The sequence below is a fragment of the Protomyctophum bolini genome, assembly GCF_963924005.1.
Source record: "Protomyctophum bolini genome assembly, chromosome: 16".
Lineage (NCBI taxonomy): Eukaryota > Metazoa > Chordata > Actinopteri > Myctophiformes > Myctophidae > Protomyctophum > Protomyctophum bolini.
In genome coordinates, this window is record NC_137877.1 from 9,296,538 (window position 1) to 9,320,352 (window position 23,815).

Below are 23,815 nucleotides of genomic sequence, written 5' to 3' on the forward strand. Positions count from 1 at the left end.
CAAAACTGTCTGGAAGTGTTCCATATAGCTCCCAACAACGACCAACCGCAAGAAAGCAAACAAACACAGGCCTGATTTATAGTTCACCGTACACAATGCTGTTGTGTGTGGCGAAAATAGTCAATCTACAAGTTCACAACGTGTCACGTTGCGACGCGTAGTAGTAGAGCTTGCAGATTGGCTTTCGGCACGCGACAGCGTCGTATGACAGAGTACAAATTATAGGCATGAGAAAGGAGAGAGAGAAAAGAGAGAGACAGAGAGAGAGGTGGCAGTACAATACTGCCTGCTGCACTGCAGCAAAAAATCTACACAGCAATACTGTAGCTACCACACAACCTCCAGCACTGCACACAACAGAGGGTAAAAGATAGAGATAGTCTGTTTGAGTCTGGGTGTCTTTTTCTTTGTCTGTGTGCGTGTTTGTGCATGCGTGCGTGTGTGTTTGTGCGTGAGTGTGCCTGCGTGCGTGCGTACGTGCGTGCGTGTTTGTGCGTGCGTGCCAGGGGAACAAAGAGACAGGATGGGCGAAAACACAGGACTGTGTGTGTACAAGTGGTGGTCAGAATGTAAGTGAATGGAAATGTTGGCTACAGTAGGATATAATGAGGAGAGTATACTGCTGATGAAGGGTGGGTGAGAGAATGATGGAAAGACAAGCAAGAGACTTTCAAACACATGTGTGTGTGTGTGTGTGTGTGTGTGTGTGTGTGTGTGTGTGTGTGTGTGTGTGTGTGTGTGTGTGTGTGTGTGTGTGTGTGTGTGTGTGTGTGTGTGTGTGCACTTCTTTATCCAGACAGGAGACAGTGTAAGGACAATACACAGCAAAGTCCTCCTAACACTTCCATTGGTACCATTTTTGTACACTTTTACAAAGCCAAATGAAGACAGGATTTCACAGTGTACGCTGTGCGCTTATTATGCCTTGACTCCAAATACCTCATATTAGCACTGAAGCAAAGTATGTACGTTAAGCATGCAGATGTAGTGCATTTGCATATACAGTAAACATGTTATGTCCATTATCTTTCCAATTATGATAGTTGCAGACAACAGTGAAAACTGAAACAATAAAGAAAAGGCAACATAGGCCGGCTGTATTCTTCTTCAAACCGTGCATATTGTTTGTAAAGCCAATGCATGAGTAATCCATATGGTTTCAACAGTGTTCTCCTGACTCACTGACTGTATTATCTGGAGTGACACATGCAACTCTATCATGATTGCTCGCCGACATGCCCACGATCCGACATGTTCCGTCCGCTGTGTTTGATAAGGGCTCGAGAGCGTGAGTACATTTACTCAGGTATACTGCAGTTAAGTACAATTTTGGACTGAGGCCGATACAAAAAAGGCTTCTAAAACATTTTTCTGAAAACCCCATGTTTCTATGTCAGCGGTGCTTCTGGTGGGCCACGGACCCCCATCTCAAAACATGTTGTTCCAGGGACCCCCCAGAAGCAAATATTTTAGGTAAAAATGTTCGCTCTGAAATAGAGCGAACATTTTAAAGATTTTAAAGATTTGCACCACATTTTAACGATTTTTCAAGAAATAGCAGATCTACAAGCTCGTAGCGCGGCACTCGGTTTGTAGATCTCAAGCTTGTATAGATCTGCTAATTTTCAATAGCTAAAGTATAACATGATACACCAAAAGGGCTTCCCGCCCAAAATGGGTTAAGTACAATTTTGAGGTACATTTAGTTTACTGAGGAAAATAGTGTAAAACAATAAAAAAAATGTTGCTATATGAGACACAGAGGTGCATGTGACACAGAGGGCGCAGCCGGCATTTAACGTAAAACAACATATAGGTACAGTAGCACCAGCTCCAAATGGGTTAAGTATATTTTGATTACAATACTAATTACTAGAATTCATTTCTACTTTTACACATACTGAGAGTAAAATCTGCAAACTACTGGTGCCGTGGGTTAACATTATTATTATTATCATTATGAAATAGTTTTTATTGGTTGGGTTAACATGACCCACCCAACTCTGTCCTCTTGTGGGGACCAGCTGCATTCTAAATTATAATGTGATTGTATCACTTCCATCCTCCTCCCACACGAGGACAACATTTCAGTTTCTCATAAAAATATTGAACCATTTATTGCAACAAATGGAATACAGTATTTGGCAATGGCATTGATGGCTCCTAAAAGATTTGATCCTCAAACATTGATTAGAATGACAAAGTCAGACAGCAAAACCAACACGTTAATGGTCAAAAACATCCTAACTATACACTTGAGCTGTATTTTGGTGATAAGTGCGACCGTAAGTCGCATTTACTATGAAAACCTGCATCTCCCGTCAGTTTATCACACCATATGATCACGCCTAATGACATCACGCCGCCATATATGGTCACGCCTTGTGACATGTCACGCCTCCATATATGAAGATCACAACACTGACCCCATTTAACCCTGGATAGCCATACATGGAGAAGACTGGATCATCACCTAGATCTGCATTTATGGAGCCGGCCAGCAACTCTATACCCTTAGATCTCCATATGAAGCTGACCAGTTCTGACATTCCATATGTTGATCCATCCGCACCCGTCCTTCCTATTCTGACATACCATAATATGGTATAAGATATTATGTTGATCTGACCTTATCAAACCCTACACTCAAGACACACTCCATATATGTCCAATTGTCCAGTACATAATGTTGATCTGGCCCCCCATGGCAAAGCCCCAGTGCTCACCCAGCAGTCTCCAGTCTGCCATCTTCAGTCACCCAGGCGGATGTGTGCACATGACTTTATTTAAGCAATGCAGGAAATCATTTAAGCAATGTGTTAAAGGACAACTTTAGTTTTTCTCAACCAAGGTTCATGTTTTAGGTTATTAGAGAAAGTATAAGATGAGTGTTCATTTATTTTCGTATTTTCTTTTACAAAACTTTATAGCGATTTATTTTTTTACCCCAGGAAATTACATCTGGCCACAAAAGATCATACGATCTACTGAAGGTCAGTTTGTCACCCCCTTCACATTCAGTGATCTTTTGTGGCCAGATGTAATTTCCTGGGTCTAGTAGGACTAGAAAATAAATCGCTATAACATTTTGTAAAAATACATATTTAGCCCCATGTTCGAATGCCCCCCGCCCCCTGTCAAAAATAGCTAAAATCTCTAAAACGAAAGAAATCAGCAAATGAAAAAAATAAAATAACACTCATCTTATACTTTTCTCTAATAACAACCTAAAACATGAACCTTGGCTGGAAAAAAAACCCCGAAACGAAAGTGTTCAGATGGGGTATGTTAGCTGTTATGAAGCGCTGTAACATGCGCATAATGCATGACACTGTCAATCATTATGAATAGACTTCTGTCATTCAAATGTCTCTGTAGCCTGTAAAGTGATTGAGAGAGAGAGAGAGAGAGAGAGAGAGAGAGCCCATCTCAAAATGTACAGCTTGTCTCTCAAAAACGGTAGACTAGTAATTCATTGAGGGGTTAAGCGCTGGTTGATTCAGGGTGCACGGGGGAAGTCTAGGATTTTTTCTCTTAATTAGACCCATTTCAACCCACGAGGGAAATTCAGCTTCACCCAGCTGAGTGCTTCTCAGGTGAGCGCAATTAGGGGTAATAACTGTCTTGCTCAGGGACACCTTGACACATTGCCGGGGCCGGGAATCAAACCTGGGACCTTCTGCTTCCCAGGCAGGCAGTCTCTCTACCCAGGCTCTCTACTACATGTTATTATCCACAAGTTTCCCAATGAGCTTCTCAGCTTACTGAGGAAAGGGGGATGAGTTAACACTTCTTATGCCCCGGAATGTTTCAAAAATAAAAGGCGCTAAAGTTCCCAGCAGATGAGGCAGATTTTACTCTGAAAATGTCCCCCCAAAACCGGGAGGTGAAATGTTCCATTACTACCTTGCGCTGTCAAGTCTGATCTCTCTTTAGAAGCGTTATTATTCCAAACGAGATGCTTGTTGCGTGGCCATCTATGGAGGCGTGATGTCATGAGGCGAGATGCATCTGTGTTCTTATCAAAACCATGGAGAGCGCCGTATAGATTCAGAGATAATAGCAAGGTTTGTCGGCCCGTAAACAAGGAAGTGAATGGCTGCACGCATGCGCAAAACATGACCAATGCGTTGCCTAGCAACAGGAGCTGTCAAAAAATGGATAATGGATTACAGCGATCCCGTTTTATATCATTAAAAAGGACCAAAAGACGTGGATACACGTCCCGGGTTTAATTGAGAAGACGTGTTAAAAAAAAAATACCTAAAAATGTCTCCAGACTGTCTTGGGCCTCCTACGAGTGTAATTATAAAGACGTCTGGAGATGTTTTGGGCGTTTCCTGTTATCACTCATTCAATTCATTTGAGGGATCAAATCAGTAAACAACAATAATGTGGGAACACAACCTGACGGACATCAGAAAGGGTCATATGGTCTACCCATTATGACTGACGGAGATGAATGCCCAATAGCCCATTCACAAGCTTGTATAGGCTACAGATCTATGACGGAGTATATATATTAAGCATTACTGGGTAAATTATTTCAACATCACCCCAAATTGTTTCGCATTGTCGTAATGCGTGGAACAGAACTGCTCTCATACTGTACAACATTAAACAAAGGTTTTCTTGCTATCAGATGAGGCAACGTATACACAACATAAGCACTCTGTTATACTGATTCAGCAGAATTCTAGAAGGCTACATTGTTGAAACATTATATTCTACAACTGCTACAATTACACTGCTATTAGTTTGTGTACTTCCTGCTAGGCCAAGTGCCTGACGTGCCAGAGGAAATGGATCATCAAAGAAGATACAACTTGAAATGGAAAAAATGATTGTCTCAGATTTTGCTCATTTTCAAAGGGAGCAAATCAAAATGTCCACATTGGAGTAATAAACATGTCCTTGTTATGTAAATGGCTATGTTCTATAAATGAACGAATAAACAAACAATGGGGACAAAGGAAGAAGAGAAGAGAAGAGAAGAGAAGAGAAGAGAAGAGAAGAGAAGAGAAGAGAAGAGAAGAGAAGAGAAGAGGCCCAGACTAAAAGAGCAAAGTGTGCTGCCCTCAGCACAGCACATTAGCCTTGGGGCAGAAGCAAAGCACAGAAATGGTGTGAGTGAAAGCCAAGAGGGTCAGCAAAGAGACAGGGGGAGAGAGAGAGTGAGAGAGAGAGAGAGAGAGAGAGAGAGAGAGAGAAGAGTAAAATAATCTGAAGGGTGAAGGACTGCGCCCAGCATCCTTGAGCCTGCCAAAATATGGTTCTCTTATGGCCCAGTTATAATTATTGGTGGTACTGTAACCTCAGATGCCCAGGCTTGTTTTTTTCAGGAATCAAAACCTGGAGATATAAATGTTTCGATGTCATTTTGGTTTCGTCCCAGTCAGAAAAACAAAGACGGACTCTTGTCCCGGCATACAGTATGTCACAAGACTCACACAACTTAATCACAGTTTAGCTACGCTCCAGAAAATGAGCTGAGCTGCCCACTAATTCTATTCCCAGCGAGTGAGCTGCCGGCTCATTCCATCTATTGTTTCTAATGAAAGTTTATCCAGACCTGGACCTGCAGGTGCTGCACCCCTTCCACCACCCCCAATGCACCCCATCATTCTAATTTCATCAAAAGGCCAACATTACTTCTCTACTGGCTGGCTATATGTAGAAGTAATATAATATGTAGAAGATTAAGATTGAATTCTGACCTTTCACCAACTTATGCGGTGAAGAATATGAAGGTTAATAAAACAATGATAAAGTATGTTGCCAAATTGGACACAGTAATACACCGTAATTAGGCCTATTCATTCATTCGGTATAAAAAAGCGACAGATGACATTTAAAGCCGTGAGAAATAAATGGCAAGCTAGGACTTACTTGGCTGCAATGTTATATTCCCTCATGTGAAAAGAGTGTGGGGAAGGGGGGGTCTCAGTGAAGGACTACAACCCTGCAATCAGCCAAATTGACTCTTTCAACAGTGAGGAAAGACCGGATGTCTGAACAGACGCAGGCAAGTTTGAGCCTCTCACAAGACATCCATTGAAGAGAATTAAAATCGTTAAAAACAGCTCAGGCTATCTAGCTGGACTGTGCTGAACCCCACAAAAGCACTTTGAAACCCCAGGCCAAGAAAATATGGGAGAGAACAGCCCCTGACACACATTGATAACATGTAGCAGTGCCAGTCTGCATCTGAAAACACATGGTCCAATTCCAACGGAAGACTTTATCTGATGTCCCACTCGGCTTTCCTACACAGTAAAACCCTCAGCGTAAATTTGACTCGGAGAATATCCAAATATAACCAAATGGACCTGTACATTTGTTACTACTCTTAGTTACAAATTGACACCAAGAATTTTACTGTGTAGGCCTACGGTCTTTCTAATTCCCACTTGTGACTTGACATATATAGGCACTTCTTCCTGACTGATTCACCAATGGTGATGAACTTGAACTTAGCAAACACTAATGCCTACTGTCAGTGTGAACTCTGCTTCTTTACAGTAACACTGTTCAAACTGCCCATCCTACTGTATCAACAATAAAATAAAAAAATATTATTATTTAAATAAAAGTATTGGAAACTTTCCTGAGTTTGAATGATAACCATAAGAATAGGAATCTGAGATGTCTGGGCACCTCAATGTTAAATTGGATATCTTTTCCCAAATGTAAAAAGATAATGAATAAATATATGCTTTGGAAAATGGTCTGAAATAAAGTAAAATTATATACATGCTTGAAAAAGGCCTAATATTTCAACATTTGCTACAAATGGCTACAAGCCCTGCAGATATGCACTGTGTATGTTGAAATCATGTATACTATAATATTTCCGTACATTTCCCAACCAACCAACTTTACTTTTTCACATTCTGGAAACAAATTCTATTTCGAGGTGCCAGACTTCTCAGGTTCCCACTCTTCCCGTATCAGTTTGAACATGGACCCTTAATGCAATCCAAAGATGTATGTCCTGCCCAGTATTGAAACCCCTCTCACAAGGGCCATCATTTCAACTGCTGAGCTACAGTAAAATGGAACGCCTGCTTCGGGAGATACTGTGCTTCAGGAACTTCAGGCAATACCGCCAGTAGTGCTCCTATACGCGGACTATAGGATCTACATTTCTCAGTGTAACAGTATGGAGACCACACCTCCAGGCTCCTACCATTATTGCAGATGTGCATGCTACAAATATTGCCAAATATTGGTCAAAATAACGTCATTATTTCCTTTGGTGTGTATCCCTCTTCTCTCTGTCTCTCTACTTTACTTTATATACCACCACTCATCACCACCATGAATCAGAGGGGCATCAGCCCTTGAGCATCATTACCAGCAGCTCGAGAAAGTCACTGCAGTTCAGGCGTGCATATCCCCTGAACGCTAAACGTGCGGTTATATGGTTAGGGTTTGGCGTCGGACTAATGAGCTGTCGGGCCAACGGGACCATGCAGTGCCACGCTACCCAACACAATATGTAAAATAAATTATGATGTTTTAGCAATATTGTCCCTGCTGTCAACCAGGTTAAAGAAATCACAGATTGAGGCGTTGCATGAAATGCTCTAATAACCAAAAATCGACAAGCTCAAAAAGGACCTTTAATCCATGAGCTTTATAAAGCTACCTGTCGTCATACTTCACTGAATATTATTGTCTCCACCAGGCCAAGGCATGGGGAGAGAGTATGTTTTGCACTCCTTCCGTCCGTGTGTGTGTGTGTGTGTGTGTGTGTGTGTGTGTGTGTGTGTGTGTGTGTGTGTGTGTGTGTGTGTGTGCGTGCGTGCGTCTGTCTGTCTGTGTACAGCTAATCTCCGGCACCGTTAACCCGGTCGATGCCAAATTTTGCACACACACTCCTCGGATGCCATGACTGACTGACTGACTGGCTGTCTCCAGATACGGAAGTAGTCGGATCCAGCTGGATCGGGCCGATTATACTGTATATAACTCAGTCTATGACCTGGCCTAGTGGGAACCTGATACAGTGTTTCAGAGGCGGGACAAGAGCGAGGACTCGATTAAACGGCGATAAAACAATAGCTCTTTACTCGGCAGTCGGGGATGACACTTTGTGACTTGGAGTGAGACCTGACCCCTCCGTCTAACCCCTATTTGCGCCGAGGCTGCAGTTCCATGGCCGTCGTCATGGGACCAATCCTCCAGAGGTCCAGGATGTAACACAGGGTGAGATGTGTCACGTGTCAGTGAGAGAAACTACTTAAGAGCTGCGTTGTACCCCGTGCTCCTCGCACAACGCCGGGCCATGCTTACAGAAGTCGTGGGAGGATATGCCACATGGTTCCAACTATCGAGGACAGAGGCTGAGCCAAATTATGAAATGATTTATGGAGCCTCCATAAGACACAGGGCAGCCAAACCAAGTGGGGAAAAAGCATAGGCTATACCTTAACCTGCTGCCGCCGTGTCTATTTTGAGACGTACCTCAACTTCCTCATGGAAAGGGAAAATGTATGGTGATGAGGATTGTGCAAACTGCATTGTGGGAAAGATGAAGCCAGGCATAAGGTTTTGGGGTCACTGAAATTCAGCAGCACTTGCTTTGTATCTTAGGAGAAATGCTGAATGTATTAACTTTTTCATTCACCAACTGTAAGCTGAATTCATGCAGAAGAATAATTTGAATAAAACTACAATATTAATTGGCTCATGGATGCACTTTTCTTCAATTGGGGTTATCTACTGTAACAGACAGAGACGGGTCAAAGTGGCAAATTTGTTCCTCATTAGGAGATGCATACATAAATGTAACTCGTGGTAAAATGGGGCATGAGTTATACCGGTTAAAATATCATATTTTACAATTGATTCCTATACAGTGCCCCCCATTTGGCCAATGGGAATACGATTTGTTTCTTTGGCCGGTTGGCATGACACAATTAAGTCCAATGAAAACACCCATGTACCATTCTGCCAAGTTTCATCAAAAGTGACTGCACCGTTACGCCAGAACTGTAAAAAGCAGCAGGAAGAAGAAAAAGAAAAACGAACCCATTGCCAATCCAGCCACACCACCAGCCTGAAAGGAGCTCAAATTACATAAATGTAATACCATTATTATGTGTGAATCTCTATGCAGAAGTCACAATTATTCATTAAACACGGACAGGTTTGTGTCAAGGTCCTTCCACCAAATGGCTAATTTTATGATTCTACTACATCGCAATGACCAAATAAGCAAAGATGCCATCGTAAATTCATACATTATTCAGTGCATTACGCTCAAGGCATGATAAATTGTACAATGAGTATGAAATGCACATAAAAACTGCTTCCTCGTGTCAACATTTGGCCAGGTACGTCAACTCTACAGTAATCACAGTATAATATTAACTTTTATTTCATGCATAATGTACTGTTAGTCTAGCCATAGAGCCCCATTGTGAACCCGGACATGTTGAGTACACCAAGGTTTTATGTTAGAGATGTTGAGTATGGGTCCCCAGCATGTAGAGCACTGCCGGATGCTAACTTGCATATGTTGAGCAATTTTCATAATTGGCATAATATGTGACCATACCAATTACAACCAATAGAAGGCAAAATATTCAAAATGTCATCATGCTTTATGTAGCATGTGACATGTCAAACTAGGGAGTTTTCATGCTGAATCCATTCCAAGCATTCGTTTTGCACAAAAAAATACACTCCTTGGGCTATAAACGGCCATAGCCGTAAACACTAATGTGATGATGTCAGCACACAAGTAGCTATGGCCGTTTATAGCCCAAGGAGTGTTTTTTTTTGTGCAAAACTAATACTTGGAATGGATTCAGCATCATGAAAACCTCCTGTTTGACATGTCACATGCTACATAAAGCTTGATGACATTTTGATTTATTTGTGAATGTCATTTGATTTTGATTTTGCAGCATGAGCTTTTTTCATGCCTTACATTTGGAGTGGGATGGGGATATATAGGCCTATATAGTTGCTGTCAGGTGTCCAAAAAACTGTATTTTTTTTATTACTATTTTAGAAACATACCTGTATTAAAATAGTGAAAATGGAATATCTACAATCTCATAGCGCATCGTAAGTAACGTGGCACGTGATGTTTAAGAGATACTACTTTTGTGTAGTACTCTTGTATGATGAACTAGGGCATTTTTGTACTAATGTATAATATCAATCTATTAACTGTCATTTTATATAACTATGACCTTGCCTATAAAATGTGGATCATCATCAGCGCATTAGCACCAGCAGGAAAGATGTACTCTTCAGGTTTTAACAATGGGTGCACAATCACATTTTTAGCCTAAACTCATAGCTGCCAGGTAAAAGGTTCTGTGCAGTTGATGAGAAAAGCTGATGTTCGAGAAAGCCGAGCTTTCAAAAGAAGCAAAAGTCAAAGTCAAAGTCGTACGATTAGTCACACACGTCACCGCAGTGAAATTTGTTCTCCGCATTTGACCCATCTCTTGGAGCGGTTGAGACGCAGCGTGCGCCACTCTCGGGAATCATTAGTCGATTTGACCCCCCAATACAAACCATTGATGCCGAATGCCAACCAGGGAGGCATCCATGGGTCCCATTTTGTACAGTCTTTGGTATGAACCCCTGACCTCCCAGTTTCAGGGCAGACATTCCAACCACAAGGCCACGGTCTGTGCTGTTCTGTTTAAAAACGAACACCGCGCAAACGACCCAGGACATTCGTCTCAAAACATTACAATTGGCCAAGACCGCTGGTGGACTAGCTCTTCCTAATTTAAAATACTATTTCTGGGCAGCCCAACTCAGACTAACTAACTATGTGGATAGAAAATGATGAATCAACCAGGTGGTTAAAAATTGAGAAAACTCTATGCACACAGTCACAACTAGTCTAGCAGTCCTTCCCTTCTCAGGGAATACAATAAATGGAGATGCTATGGGAGTTTGGTCTAGGTTCACAATTGAAATATGGAAGGAAGTCCAGAAAGAATTTAAACTGCCTCAACTATCATCAGGCCTGTCTCCAATTGGGTGCATGGGAGGTTTTGTGCCTTCAAGGCTAGACGCTGGGTTCCAGGGGTGGAGTTTGCTACGCCTAAGGTTTGTCCACCAGTTATTTTCCAAAAATCAGTTATTTTCCAAAAATTAGTCATTTGACACTATAATAAAATTGAATTGAATTGAACTCAGAAACGAGTTTAACCCATTTTGGGAGGGAACCCCTTTTGGTGTTAGCATTATGTAATGCTTTAGCTATTGAAAAATAGCAGATCTACAAGCTCGCTACGAGCTTGTAGGTCTGCTATTTTTGAAAAATTGAAGAACGACCGACATAGAAACATAGCTTTTTCAGAAATCTGTCGGATGTAGAAGACATTTTTCTAATCTGATCTCAGGCCTAATCTGCCCAGAACTGATTTGTATAGATACCTCCAACTAAGACACTATTTACAAAGACATGTTGACTGGGACAAAATTCGAACCCAGTGTTTGGAATCTCTTTTTATGGACATACGCATGGTTCATTCACCACCACTTATATCAAACTCTGCCAGAAATGGTTCCCAAATGGTCCTACCCCCCCCATGAGACTTACAAATCCCAAATGTTTATAAACAAATCCCAAATGTTTGTAAACAAATCACAAATGTTTATAAACAAATCACAAATGTTTATAAACAAATCACAAATGTTTATAAACAAATACCAAAATGTTTATAAACAAATCCCAAATCCCATGAGACTTGGTCCTACCCCCCCGACCATGAGACTTACTACAGGTCAACTGGAAGTGGTCCTACCCCCCCCATGAGACTTACAAATCCCAAATGTTTATAAACAAATCCCAAATGTTTGTAAACAAATCCCAAATGTTTATAAACAAATCCCAAAATGTTTATAAACAAATCACAAATGTTTATAAACAAATCACAAATGTTTATAAACAAATACCAAAATGTTTATAAACAAATCCCAAATCCCATGAGACTTGGTCCTACCCCCCCGACCATGAGACTACCCCAAGTCCTACCCCAATAATGAATTCTCTTTATATAAAAGCCAAGTGGGAGGCAGAAATACAACATATTTCACAAGAAGAATGTCTAGACGCCTGCATTGAAGTGCATAAAGTAACAAACTCTAACTCTTGGAGAGAATATCAATGGAAAATTGTAAGCCGATTTGTTTAAGACTCCATTATTGACTGGTAGAGCAGGCACTACTCCTACAACTGAGTGCTGGCGGGAATGTGGTGAACAGATCGATAACCGTACGCATATCTTTTGGACGTGTCCTAAGTTACAGCAAATCTGGAATAATGTTTTTAATAACATTAACAGAGTGTTTGACACTCAGATACCACAAGATTTCAAGACAGCTATTCTAGGAGTATTGCCGACTGGGTTTGAAGGTAGGAAAAAGGTGTACCTCCTCCAGATATTGTTAACAGCGGCCAAAAGGACTATCACAATAAATTGGCCAGGAAAACACCCTCCAACCCACGAACAATAGCTGAATAAAGTAAAAGAAATTAGAGACATACGTAAATTACTTATTTGGTGAGGCTACAAAATTAGCAATTTATTAAGAAATGGACGCCCTTCGCACGCATGGAGATTTAACATTACAAAGATGTATTTCTACAAAGAGATCATGAATGTTTAATGTGATATGATTGTACAATATGTGGGTAGATTGTGACAGTATTTATAAAACTATGTATGGTACGTTCTGTAACTATTATACTATTTATCATACTCTTTGATTGATGGACCCCCCCCCTCCCCCCGCTTTCCTTTTCTTTTCTTTATTTATCTTTTACTCTTTCATGTCTGTTAATTGAACTACAGGGTCAAATGTTGTCTTTCATGTTTACATTTCTTCACTTTATTATTATCGTTAGTATTATTATTTATGATTATTATTGAAGAACTGAATGAGGCTATATGATGCCTGTGTATAAAATGTATTGTCTACCCCGGCAATGACAATAAAAACAATACGTTTTGAACACCCCGCAAATGAGATCTTTTCACTAACTTCACTTCTTAAACATTATGTTTTATAGCATTAAAATGGCACAACCACTGGTAATGCAGCATTACTCAAAAGGATAGAGTAAAGTCCAATACATGCTCATTCCGACGTCCGGACATTTCTTCAGAGCAGCATGAGCGGTCTCAGAACTTTTTCTCAGAACTTGTGCATATCCAGATGTGTCTCTCTGACTCTCTGAACCATACTTTGAAAAGCCTGTCCGAACCGGCAGATTTTCAGCATGTACAGTATTAGCTTTAAAACTACTACTACTTTGCATTTATAATAAGACATGACCTACAGTATATGGGTATCAGGTTTCACAAGGTTAATTCACACACACACACACACACACACACACACACACACACACACACACACACACACACACACACACACACACACACACACACACACACACACACACACACACACACACACACACACACACAGTAATAGACAACTCCACTCTACAAAATGGACTGTACCACATAGTACTTTGTTCATACATCATGACATAAAAGTACCATTACACTCAACCTTGACAGAACCCACTATGCTGGGATGGTTGGCCATCACAGTTGTAATGGACAGAGTCACCTTTGGAGGCAGTTAGACTATACAGTAGACTACTACAGTACATTACAGTACATTGTTTAACTAGAAAAAGTGACCCTCGGGGCACTGGCGCTATAATAGGCCAATGTGAAAAGGGTGCCATTTTTTCTTACGCCTTGGATGGCAATGTTCCAGAAATTGGTGTTTTGCAAAAGTCCACCTGTTGGTGGCGCTATAACAGGCCAATGTGAAAAGGGTGGGATATATTCCTCAGCCTAGTAGGAAAGTCTGTGAAAGATTTCACGTAAATTGCACGCTGCGTTCATTATTTGAGGCTTTTTGTTAAAAACGGGCCAATCCTGCAAACTTTGAAAGCCAATGTTAGCCAATTAGTATGGAATATGAAATATTGGACAGATCAGTCTTGAACACATGACTATAGAGATAGTGTAAAACGATTTGCGGGATTTTTGGACAGAAGTAATATTCAAAAATGGAATATCCAAAAGTCGTCCTCCTGGTGGCGCTATAACAGGTCGTTCTGGAGGATTTGGGGCAGAGATTCATTGTTGGCATTCAGGGAGTGTGTGTGTAAAATTTGGCATCGACAGGGATTAGCTGGTAACAGACGGACGGATGGACGGACACACACACGGACGGAGTGCAAAACATACTCTCTCCCCAAGCCTTCGGCCTGGTGGAGACAATTAACACAGGTTTTGTGGTGTAGAGTGCTGCAGCTATTGTGAAGCTGCTAGTAAAATAAAAGTCTAATGTTACGCTGCACTGTTGAGGGGGAATGTAAATTCGAATGTTTAATTTATATGCCGGTTTACGACACAGCATAAATCTGGCATGAGGTTGAGAGACCCTTTCACCCACCACCCAACTATGCGTTCTCACACACACACTCACTCACTCACTCACTCCATTTAAATCTCTACTAATATGAATGTAAACTTGATTGTGTCTCAGAAAGTGAGGAGGAATGGAAGCCAGGAACTTGAATCTCATCAGCTCTGCAGGTCATATTTCTCAAGAGCAGGACAGGGACAGTCCAAATTAATTCACTGTGTAAAGTGATGTTCACAGCCATCATCATCATCATCATCATGTACAATCGGATTAAAATGAACCAACGTGACTTGTTGACCCGCGACATGCCAGATACATAATTTCATCTCGGTATCTGCGGTCTTTCTGATCTGTCTTGCTGTGCTGTGCTGCAAGTCTAATATAAATGCACCTATTGTGCTTTTAACCACTTATGCCGGTTTGTTTTTTGGATAGTGACATGAGGTTGAAAGTAGTTAATAGTTAAACCCTCATCACTGGGATAAAAATAATACTTTTGTGCCTGTTACTACAAAGTACACTTTTATTGATGAGTGACCAGAGGGTGGTATCATTTGTATTACTCTTCCTAAGCAGCTAATTCAACACAACACAACAAAGTTTATACAAGAAAACTGTTGCAGTGTTACCAGCAACAATCTTAGTTTATTATGCCTCTGTAGGCCAGCCATCTAGAAATGGGTCTGTCTGTCTGTCTGTCTGTCTGTCTGTCTGTCTCTCTCTAGTAACAAGTAGGCCAAGAAAGTTTATAGTTTTGTTCCACAATATATATATTTGATTTGATAATATTGGGTGTCAATAGTGGTCGGATCTGGCTGCATGGAAACCATCACCGTCATAGATACAATATAGACTGGTCACATGATGTTGAGATCCACATGGGAGCCACTCCGTTATTAGTAACCGTCTTTAAGTATGAAGCCTTGCACCATGCCATCGGTGCACGGTTGGGAGATATTTTTAGCCAAGCCTGTTGTTATTCTAATTGTAGGAGTTCTTGTCTGAATCATCTCCAACCCCTTTAATTATACTGGTGTGTTTGGTTCTTGGATTGGATGTCTTTATTGGCACAAATTAAACAATTAAACCCTATGTACTTCATTGTCCGGAGTCCCGCAGGGGGTCTATACTAGCCTGCCTCATTTTAACCTCTAAAAAAACCGAATCTGCCACAAATAGCTGATCTACATGCTCACAACCTGTCACGTTGAATGACACGTTGAATATGCCACAAATTAATTAGCCATATTATAAGTGATATCTTAAAACATGAATCATGACTCTTCTCCTTTCTAACAACCATTGCTTGAAAATAGGATTTGAGGTGTACTGATCTTAGTCAGAGGTGAAATGCATAGAAAGAAAATCATGACATTTCTGATAATAAATACTCATACTGTACACTTCTCAGGGTAAGAACAGTACATTGAAGAACACACAGATGCATAACCTGTATGACAGCCAAAATGACATACTGTAGAAATATAATTAAACCTACCATTCCACTCTTAAGATTTAAGATCAAGTTATTTCCTCTCTTTTAGTACAAATGCAAACAAATCCTATACATGTGCGTGCGTGTAGTGTTTTTTCTCTGTACAGTAACAGTATATAAAATGTATAGCTCCAGATGCAAGATACAGCAACATTCTATCCACAGATTTTCCACCTATAGCTTTATCTGCACTGCACCTCAGAACAGTAGGTTTTCCTTCCCAGAGTTCTACATGACTTCAGCACCATTCCAAGGTTGTGGCCTTCCAGTGGTCACTGCGGTTGACCATTCTTGGAGCAGTCAAAACCTTTGCATTAAAACTGCTGAGCGGGGACACACGTTTCATATATTTAATTACCACGGGTGGGTATCTGTTGCATGGGTGTGAGGTTGAGCACTGTGACTTAGTGCACCTTTGTGGTTTAAAAGAGAGGAAGCATCAGGCACTGCTGAGTTGTAGGCTAGCTACTGCCTTACTGAGGCTCTGTCACATACCATAGATTGAGCTTCACGCTTTGAGCTATGGTCACGTGGGCGCCCGCCCACACATTCTGTGACCTGCATTGTCACTCCACTGTCACTCAGCTGCTATAGAGCGTCGCAGTCCCGCCCCCTTTCAAGACGACGCTAGAACCAGAAGTGAATTTCTCATTAATTTTCCTCATAGACTTTTCAAAAAGTATTTATTTAACCCATTCTGACCTGAGATCAGATTCATACGAGGTTTCCACCGGACACACACTGGTCTGATTAACCCATTCTGACCTGAGATCAGATTCTAAAAAAATGTCAGTCGTTCTTCGATTTTTCAAAAATAGCAGACCTACAAGCTCGTATCGCGCCACTCGGTGGCGCGATATGAGCTTGTAGGTCTGCTATTTTTCAATAGGTAAAGCATAACATGATGCCAACACCAAAATGGGTGCCCGGTCAGAATGGGTTAAAGACGATTACGCCACGGACAAAGCCAACTCGAGTTGTGACACATCATGACAATAAACACAATGTTTTTCGCTGATCAAATAATTTGTAAGAAGAAAAACTAAACAAAAAGTGCTGCCATGTTTTTCTTCTTACTAATTATTTGATCGGCCCAAAACATTGTGTTTACCGTCATTTGTCGTCACAACTCCAGTTGGCTTTGTGCGTGGTCCAAATGTCTTTATATAAATACTTTTTGAAAAGTCTATGAGGAAAATGAACGGGTCCTCGGGAGGGGGCGGGACTGTGAAGCTCTATTGTGGAGGCCACCTGTGAACTATATGTGATGGAATATGGACCACACCACTGTTATGGGCAGAAGCGCTGTGATTGGCTCTCCAAACCTTAATGGTTGGGTTAAAGCCAAGGTATAATGTTTAGGCATTGATGGTTATGTTTAGATATTCTACTATAAATACGCATAATCTGTCCGTCTGTAGTGTTCACATATCTCGAGAACCGCCCAACCGTCGGACTTCAAACTCGGCACGCGTGTCAGTTCCAATTTGAATTGTTTATCCTGTGTATGCTATACGAGCACTCTCTCTTGATTGGGTGGTATCCCGACCTGGAAATGTATTTTCTCATTACTAAAGAGTTGGAGAGATATATGCGTAGACCCCTGATTACAATGGGAATAGAGCTATAAGGTTTGGTGGTGTACAATGTCAGGGTAAAGATGTGAGATGGACTTATGTTTCTGCCCGTAACTGTGGTGGGATCCACATGATATCACATGGGGTACACGTCCCAGTCCCACAAATTCCTTACAATAGCCCGTCTCCTCCCCATCTTATACCAGATAGCTTTGAACATATCGTCACTGTCCTTGTATATGTCCAAAACTGTTACAAGAACCTCTGTTCCAATGGATCAATTGTAGTTATTATTTATTCACAGGCTCTTATTAATACTTTTCATTGGTTCAATATTTATAAAACCCCCCAAACCTTTCACTCTCAAAAGGTTTCTACAATAGTGAAAATATGGAGATACGAGGATTCTCGTATCTCAATAAACTAAATAAATCATGAGACTTATGTGAGTGTACCAGTAGTCACTGTTCATAAGACATCTTATCAGTGGCGGAAGAAGTACTCACATTTTCACTTAACCCATTTAGACCTGAGGCTAAGGGCCGATTCATACTCCTATTTTAGAGCCGAATAAAAGTCGGTTCGGCGCTGTAGAGCCTACAATTTGACGTCATTTGAGGTTCGGGGGGGCGGGTACCGTCCTAAAGTCGGCTCTTCGGTACTACCAATTTCTGACGAGCCGAAATCATTTCGGCACTACAGCGCCGAAACATCGGTAAAATAGGAGTATGAATCGGCCCTAATTCTAAAAAACTTCTTCTGAAACCTAACCTAAGTTTTCTGAAAACTTGATGTTGCTACATTTTACAACTAATGAGACACAGAGGTAGCTCCGCCGGATTGAAAGGTATAACAACATAGGTTACACCACGTCTGTAAAAGTATCAATACCACAAGTAGAAACTAATTTACTCATTTACTTGAGTACAAAGGTTTTGGCATCAAAATATACTTGCACTGAATGTACTCATTGTGCACAATGTCCCATTTCATAAGTTTTCAAAAATGTATAAATATTTGTTGTATTAATAATCCAAATCTACTAACTAAAGTTTTAAAAAGAAATAAATAAATACTCAAGTAAAGTAAAAGTACCCCAAAGTATGCATTTTCCTGACAAATGGTAAAAGGTCATTGATTGCATGACCCACTCAATTACTTTTCGAAGTACTACTTACTAATCGCAAGATAGTCATTCATTTGACCATTGCTTGTTCAGTACATAGAGCTGGAGGGTAACATCCATCTTCCACTCAGCTATGTAGGCTACTAAATTGAATTACTGAATCACATTGTACTGTATGTTAATCAAAGAGACATGTACCCTGGCTGGGACATGACGATGAACATTTAAAAGAGGCCAGCGTCACTGGAAGCTAGTCCAGAGTAGAAAGGCCGCTGCGCGAGAATGTTTTCTTAATCCTGCTCCTGCTAGATTTCTGACCATTAGTGCCTGTTCCGGCAATCTGTGTGTTCCCGTCCCACCAGCAGTTTATTTTTGACTACTTACGCCCACTCTCACTAAAGTTTAAAGTACCACCTGCTCCGAAAAGATTTGCGTTGGGAGTCTCAAATACAACTTAGTTTAGACTAGTCATTGGTTAGACATGGGTTGAGGTTAGGTTTAGGTTGAGGGTTTGAGATAGGTTGTAGTTGTAGGACTAATGACTGGTCTAACCAATGACTAGTCTAAACCAAAAACTGTCTCAACTAAGTACTGCACCCACAGAACGACAGAATGAGACGGACCATTTCAGCACCATGGACAGAGACACTGCGGGCTGGACTAATGGTGGGATTACTAAAAGGTAGTGGAAGTGAGAATGTTATCGCTATATAGTTTTTGTTCAATAACAGCGGTCTCCCTGTTTCCCCAGCTGTTTAATAAATAGAAAATACATTTTCAGGAGGGTCACCAATTTCATTAAATCAAGAGAGTACCAATTTATCAGCTTCAATTTGATAGTGTTCCATGCAGTTCCAATTTGGTCTGCTAATTAAAATAAATAACATTTAGAAATAACACTTTCACAAATGAAAAGTATTACACCGTTTCTCAAACACATTCTCCATTCTCCCGCAACTCTATAGTATCTTGTTTTAGTTTTTTTGTAGTTGCTGTTTTTTGTGTTAAATAGCTTTTTATTCCCATAGAAATCTTTGCAGGTGTCTCCCCGTCTCTCTCCAGCACTTTTCAGGAGAGACAACTCACAAAGGATACAGGATGAAGTTAATTCAGAAGTGATCAAATAATGTTTGGACTACGTGTTTGTGCCCCCAGCTATTTAAAACAGCAAGACCAATGGTGCTTCTGGTCATCAGCAAGAGCTACTCTGACTCAGTGACATTTACAAAAAGGAAAGGTTTGATCAGATCATTTTCAAGGCCTCCTTTGAGTTTTTCTGAGGTGAGACTGTGTTTGAAGTGGAGTCTGCTGACACATCCATTTATGCCCGCAGGAAAGTGAGTAGTTCTGTTGCCTGCAGAAACTTTGACCCAACATGTTCATATGCATTAAGACAACTCGTATAACATGGTGGTTGCTCTTTCCCAAAGCCTCTTAAAGCATACCGAGTCTGACAACATATGCTTCTAGTATGGAGAGCCCCAATGGGAACTGAACCCTTGACCCGAGCACTGTCAGTGCCATGTTGTACCCATTAAGCTTACACAACAGCACTACTATCTGACATTGTGACATACTGTATGAGTTCCCTTTTAACAATGCATAATTTGTGGTCTGTTTGAATATACTAAGGTTCATGGCATGCCATTTATTCTGATCATGTCGTTCTGGATGTGTAAATTGTACTTTTTGCAAACATTGATGTCATTATTCTTGAAAGCAGCTTTGTCACTCTTTTTCTCTTGATAAACGTATTGCAGCCTAGCTGGCCTACGTTTAAAGCAAGCAATGTTTATCTGGGTGTATTTAAAAACTGATTTTGTCTTCAATTTACATTGAAAAATATTGATAAAGAGAAGGAGAGACTGTCAAACAGCTGGTTTGATTCTAAACAGGACAAAATCAACAAAATGTCTTTACCTTCTATACAACAAATTTTGAACCTGTACCTTCACATACACGGTACTTCCCTACTGTAGCTTGCGGCCATACATACACTATTTTAAACCATTTTACAACAGATGATTCTACTACACATGGTCAGGACCAGATTACACAAATGACCATATTTATTACGTCATCATTGAGAGCTAGTCATACATATACACACCACGTACTCTGGTCCCAGCAGATCAGGCACAATTTGCCATTTTATTTGACTGATTATGTATATAGTATACGTATGACTAGCTCTAAATGATGACGTAAGACATATGGTCATTGATGTAATCTGGTCCCAGCAAACCAGGCACAGATTTGCTGTTCTTTTTGCATACACATCAAATGGCGGGACAGCTGTCACGGTGAAGAGGCCGGGCGAAATTATTACTTCCGCGCTCTGCTTGCGCAAGTAATGATGTGAACTGGAAACATTCATCAATTTTTTTCTGCATTTGCGTTTGTTTAAAGTCTGGGAACAAATTGGTTTTAATTTTCAGTACCATACAAATATTAATTAATATTCACTGCACATTTATATTTATTGATAGACTGTACACGTGTTCACTTAATCAGAGTTCCAGTGCAGATATCTAGGGCCAGCAGATCAGTATATCCTTTTCTTATTGGTTTGGTTCTTGACTCTTACTCTTACCTGTACCCCTCCTACGTTTCATTCTCACTGCTGTTGCTGCTATGACACATAATTATCCCTCCAGGGGTCAATGTATCTTTCCTTTGCTTATACCTCACACTTTTAACAAGACAAAACACATGATCACATCTTACTTACACACAAAGACACAAACCTACTGTACAGTATACACACACACACACACACACACACACACACACACACACACACACACACACACACACACACACACACACACACACTAAATACTTATAGATCTCATTGATACAACAGTTATTGCTTATAGTCTGTTAGTGCCCTCACTTCTCATGTGTTTCTAAAAATAGGCCTCACTGGATCACTACATTCAGTGCAGCCTATAGTAGGCCCTATAATAGTAGCTCTGGCCTGCCACTGCATGTGGCCAGTAGTACTCTAAATGCCTCTCTCTGTCTTTGACATGGAGCCTCACAGACTGTCAGCACTATTGAACCTTACGTGAGAAATCTATTTTAAACCTATATGCCTATAGGCCTACAGCCTACTTGTTGTACCTCTTTAAAGCACCTGTACATATCCATGAGCTCCATGTCTTTAGCAGTTTTTTTTTAATGTTTACATAGTGCCGTTAATCTGTTTTACTGTCCTGCATCAATCAGAAGGAGTTCTGTAGTGCACCCCATGGACACATTCTGCATCGGGCCTAATAAATATACTGGTCTATAAGCATAGTAGCCTATCTGCTGCTTCAGCACAAATGGTGACAATACTATGCGCACCTCATCCGCAGTTCAGGATAATTCAATGATTACTATTAGCCTCCACAAGATAAACGTGGGCTAGCCTACTCTTATGAACGTCGTCACGTGTCTGCTAAATTGCAGACATCTGACGGTGATTAATTGGCTGTACGGTGCTGATTGGGTTACACTGTCTCTTGAGCGCGACTTAAGTTGGTGTTTTTGCTGCGGCTGCACAGAATTATTCAGACCATATTCGCTGTTTCCCCGAGCCTATGTGGCATTATTAGCCCACAGGGGGTTCATATTCATTGTTACCGTCATAATACTGTATACGTCTCTACAATGTAAACAAGTTTTAAGATAAATGTTTTGATCGTTCCTTCATGCGATGTCAGACAGTCAGGCAAAATAGCTAAGCTACGGTATGATGATGATCTACTATACTGCAGTGGCAAAACAGTGCTGCTGAGCACATCAACTTAAACCCTATAACACGAGGTAACAAGTAGCATGGGCTCCCTGCTGTAGCCTACACAAGGGCTTTTCTTTATTTCCTAACAGCAGCCTGTTGAAATAAACATTGTTTGGTCACTGAAGCACTAAAATACCTTGCAGGTGAACAAGCTAATAAAATACCGACAAAATTGGGCAAATGTGAGGACAAGTGGCTACTCTCAGTCTCAGGTAACTGAAGGCAGGTTTTTTTTTTTTTTTTTTTAACAAAATACATTTTGGGTTGAAATAATTCCCATTTTACTGAAGTGGATGATTTGCTGTCGTGCTGCAATTTGTTCAGGTATATATACATGCCCATATATCCTGGCCTATTATACAGAATGCATGAACTCCTTCCTATAAAATGTTTCTATCCTCATCTATGGTGGGCGGCCTGTGTGTGGAGTAGCCATATGGACTAGTATGGACGCATGGAGAGGGAACTAAAAGGAATAGACTGATCTCCTCCAGCTGGCTTGTTGAAAACACAGCGTAGCCTAACCGAGAAGTGTTGCAGAGCGCTGCTGCTGCAGCAGCAAGCCCGAGAATGGAAAACCTGGACCACCGCGCGGACAGATGAGCAAGTAGTAACCACCATGCCTATAGATAGATTTGATCCCGCTGCTCACTGGGGGCATTGATCTAAGAGCTAACATCCATCTGCGCGTTAGGGCTATTTAAAAAGTTAGGAGGTCGTAGTGCTTCCTTTATTGGTGCAGGTGCTTTTTCTGTGTCTGTGCGCTGCCTGCGCGTAGGCTACCCAAGCTTGGGCTCGCCGATAGTAGCTGCACAGGATAAGTTGTTCCCCCCCCTCCTCCCCGCGCCTCTGCATCCACTCGCTGCATAAATATGATTGCAGATCTATCACCCTGGTCCGTTACAACAAACAAACGAATAACCACACACAGCAGTCTGCATCCAAATGGAGATTATAGGCATAACGGTGATTCGCTTACCACTTGGATTCTTGTTTTTCTTAAGACTCTTGCCACAAAGACACTGCAGCATATGCGTTCCTTTGCTGAAAATGTTCCAAAGAAACCACATTGATTTGGGCGAAGAGCAATCCAGTGGCTTAAACACCCAGGTATAGATGAGATCCTTGCGGTTGCATAATAACACAATTGGATCAGTTCTCCAAAGCAACGCTACCAATTCTACCATAGAAAAATAGGTATATCCAAGTCCTATGCGCTTTCATTCACGTGGCAAAATATTCACTGTCTGTCAGACTTCGTAATTAAGGTGTTTTTTCTTCTTCTGGCGTATAAAGGATGCCACCTCAACTAGTCGGTAATAGAAAATATACTCTATAAATTGCATGTGTCGCACCGGGAGGAGACGTGCAGCCAGTAAACAAACAGAACTAAC

At 41.0% G+C, this 23,815-nt stretch overlaps 1 protein-coding gene across 1 annotated transcript in view; it reads right to left on the reverse strand.

The window, feature by feature from the left end:
- The window catches only part of fgf14 (fibroblast growth factor 14), a gene marked incomplete at its 5' end in the record, with an annotated part of 129,401 nt that extends 105,895 nt beyond the window's left edge, over positions 1–23,506 (reverse strand). Inside the window, one exon of the mRNA XM_080786396.1 lies at positions 23,401–23,506. Coding sequence (XP_080642522.1) covers positions 23,401–23,491 — 91 coding nt within the window. The remainder of the gene's footprint in view (positions 1–23,400) is intronic.
- Positions 23,507–23,815: the final 309 nt, after the last annotated feature.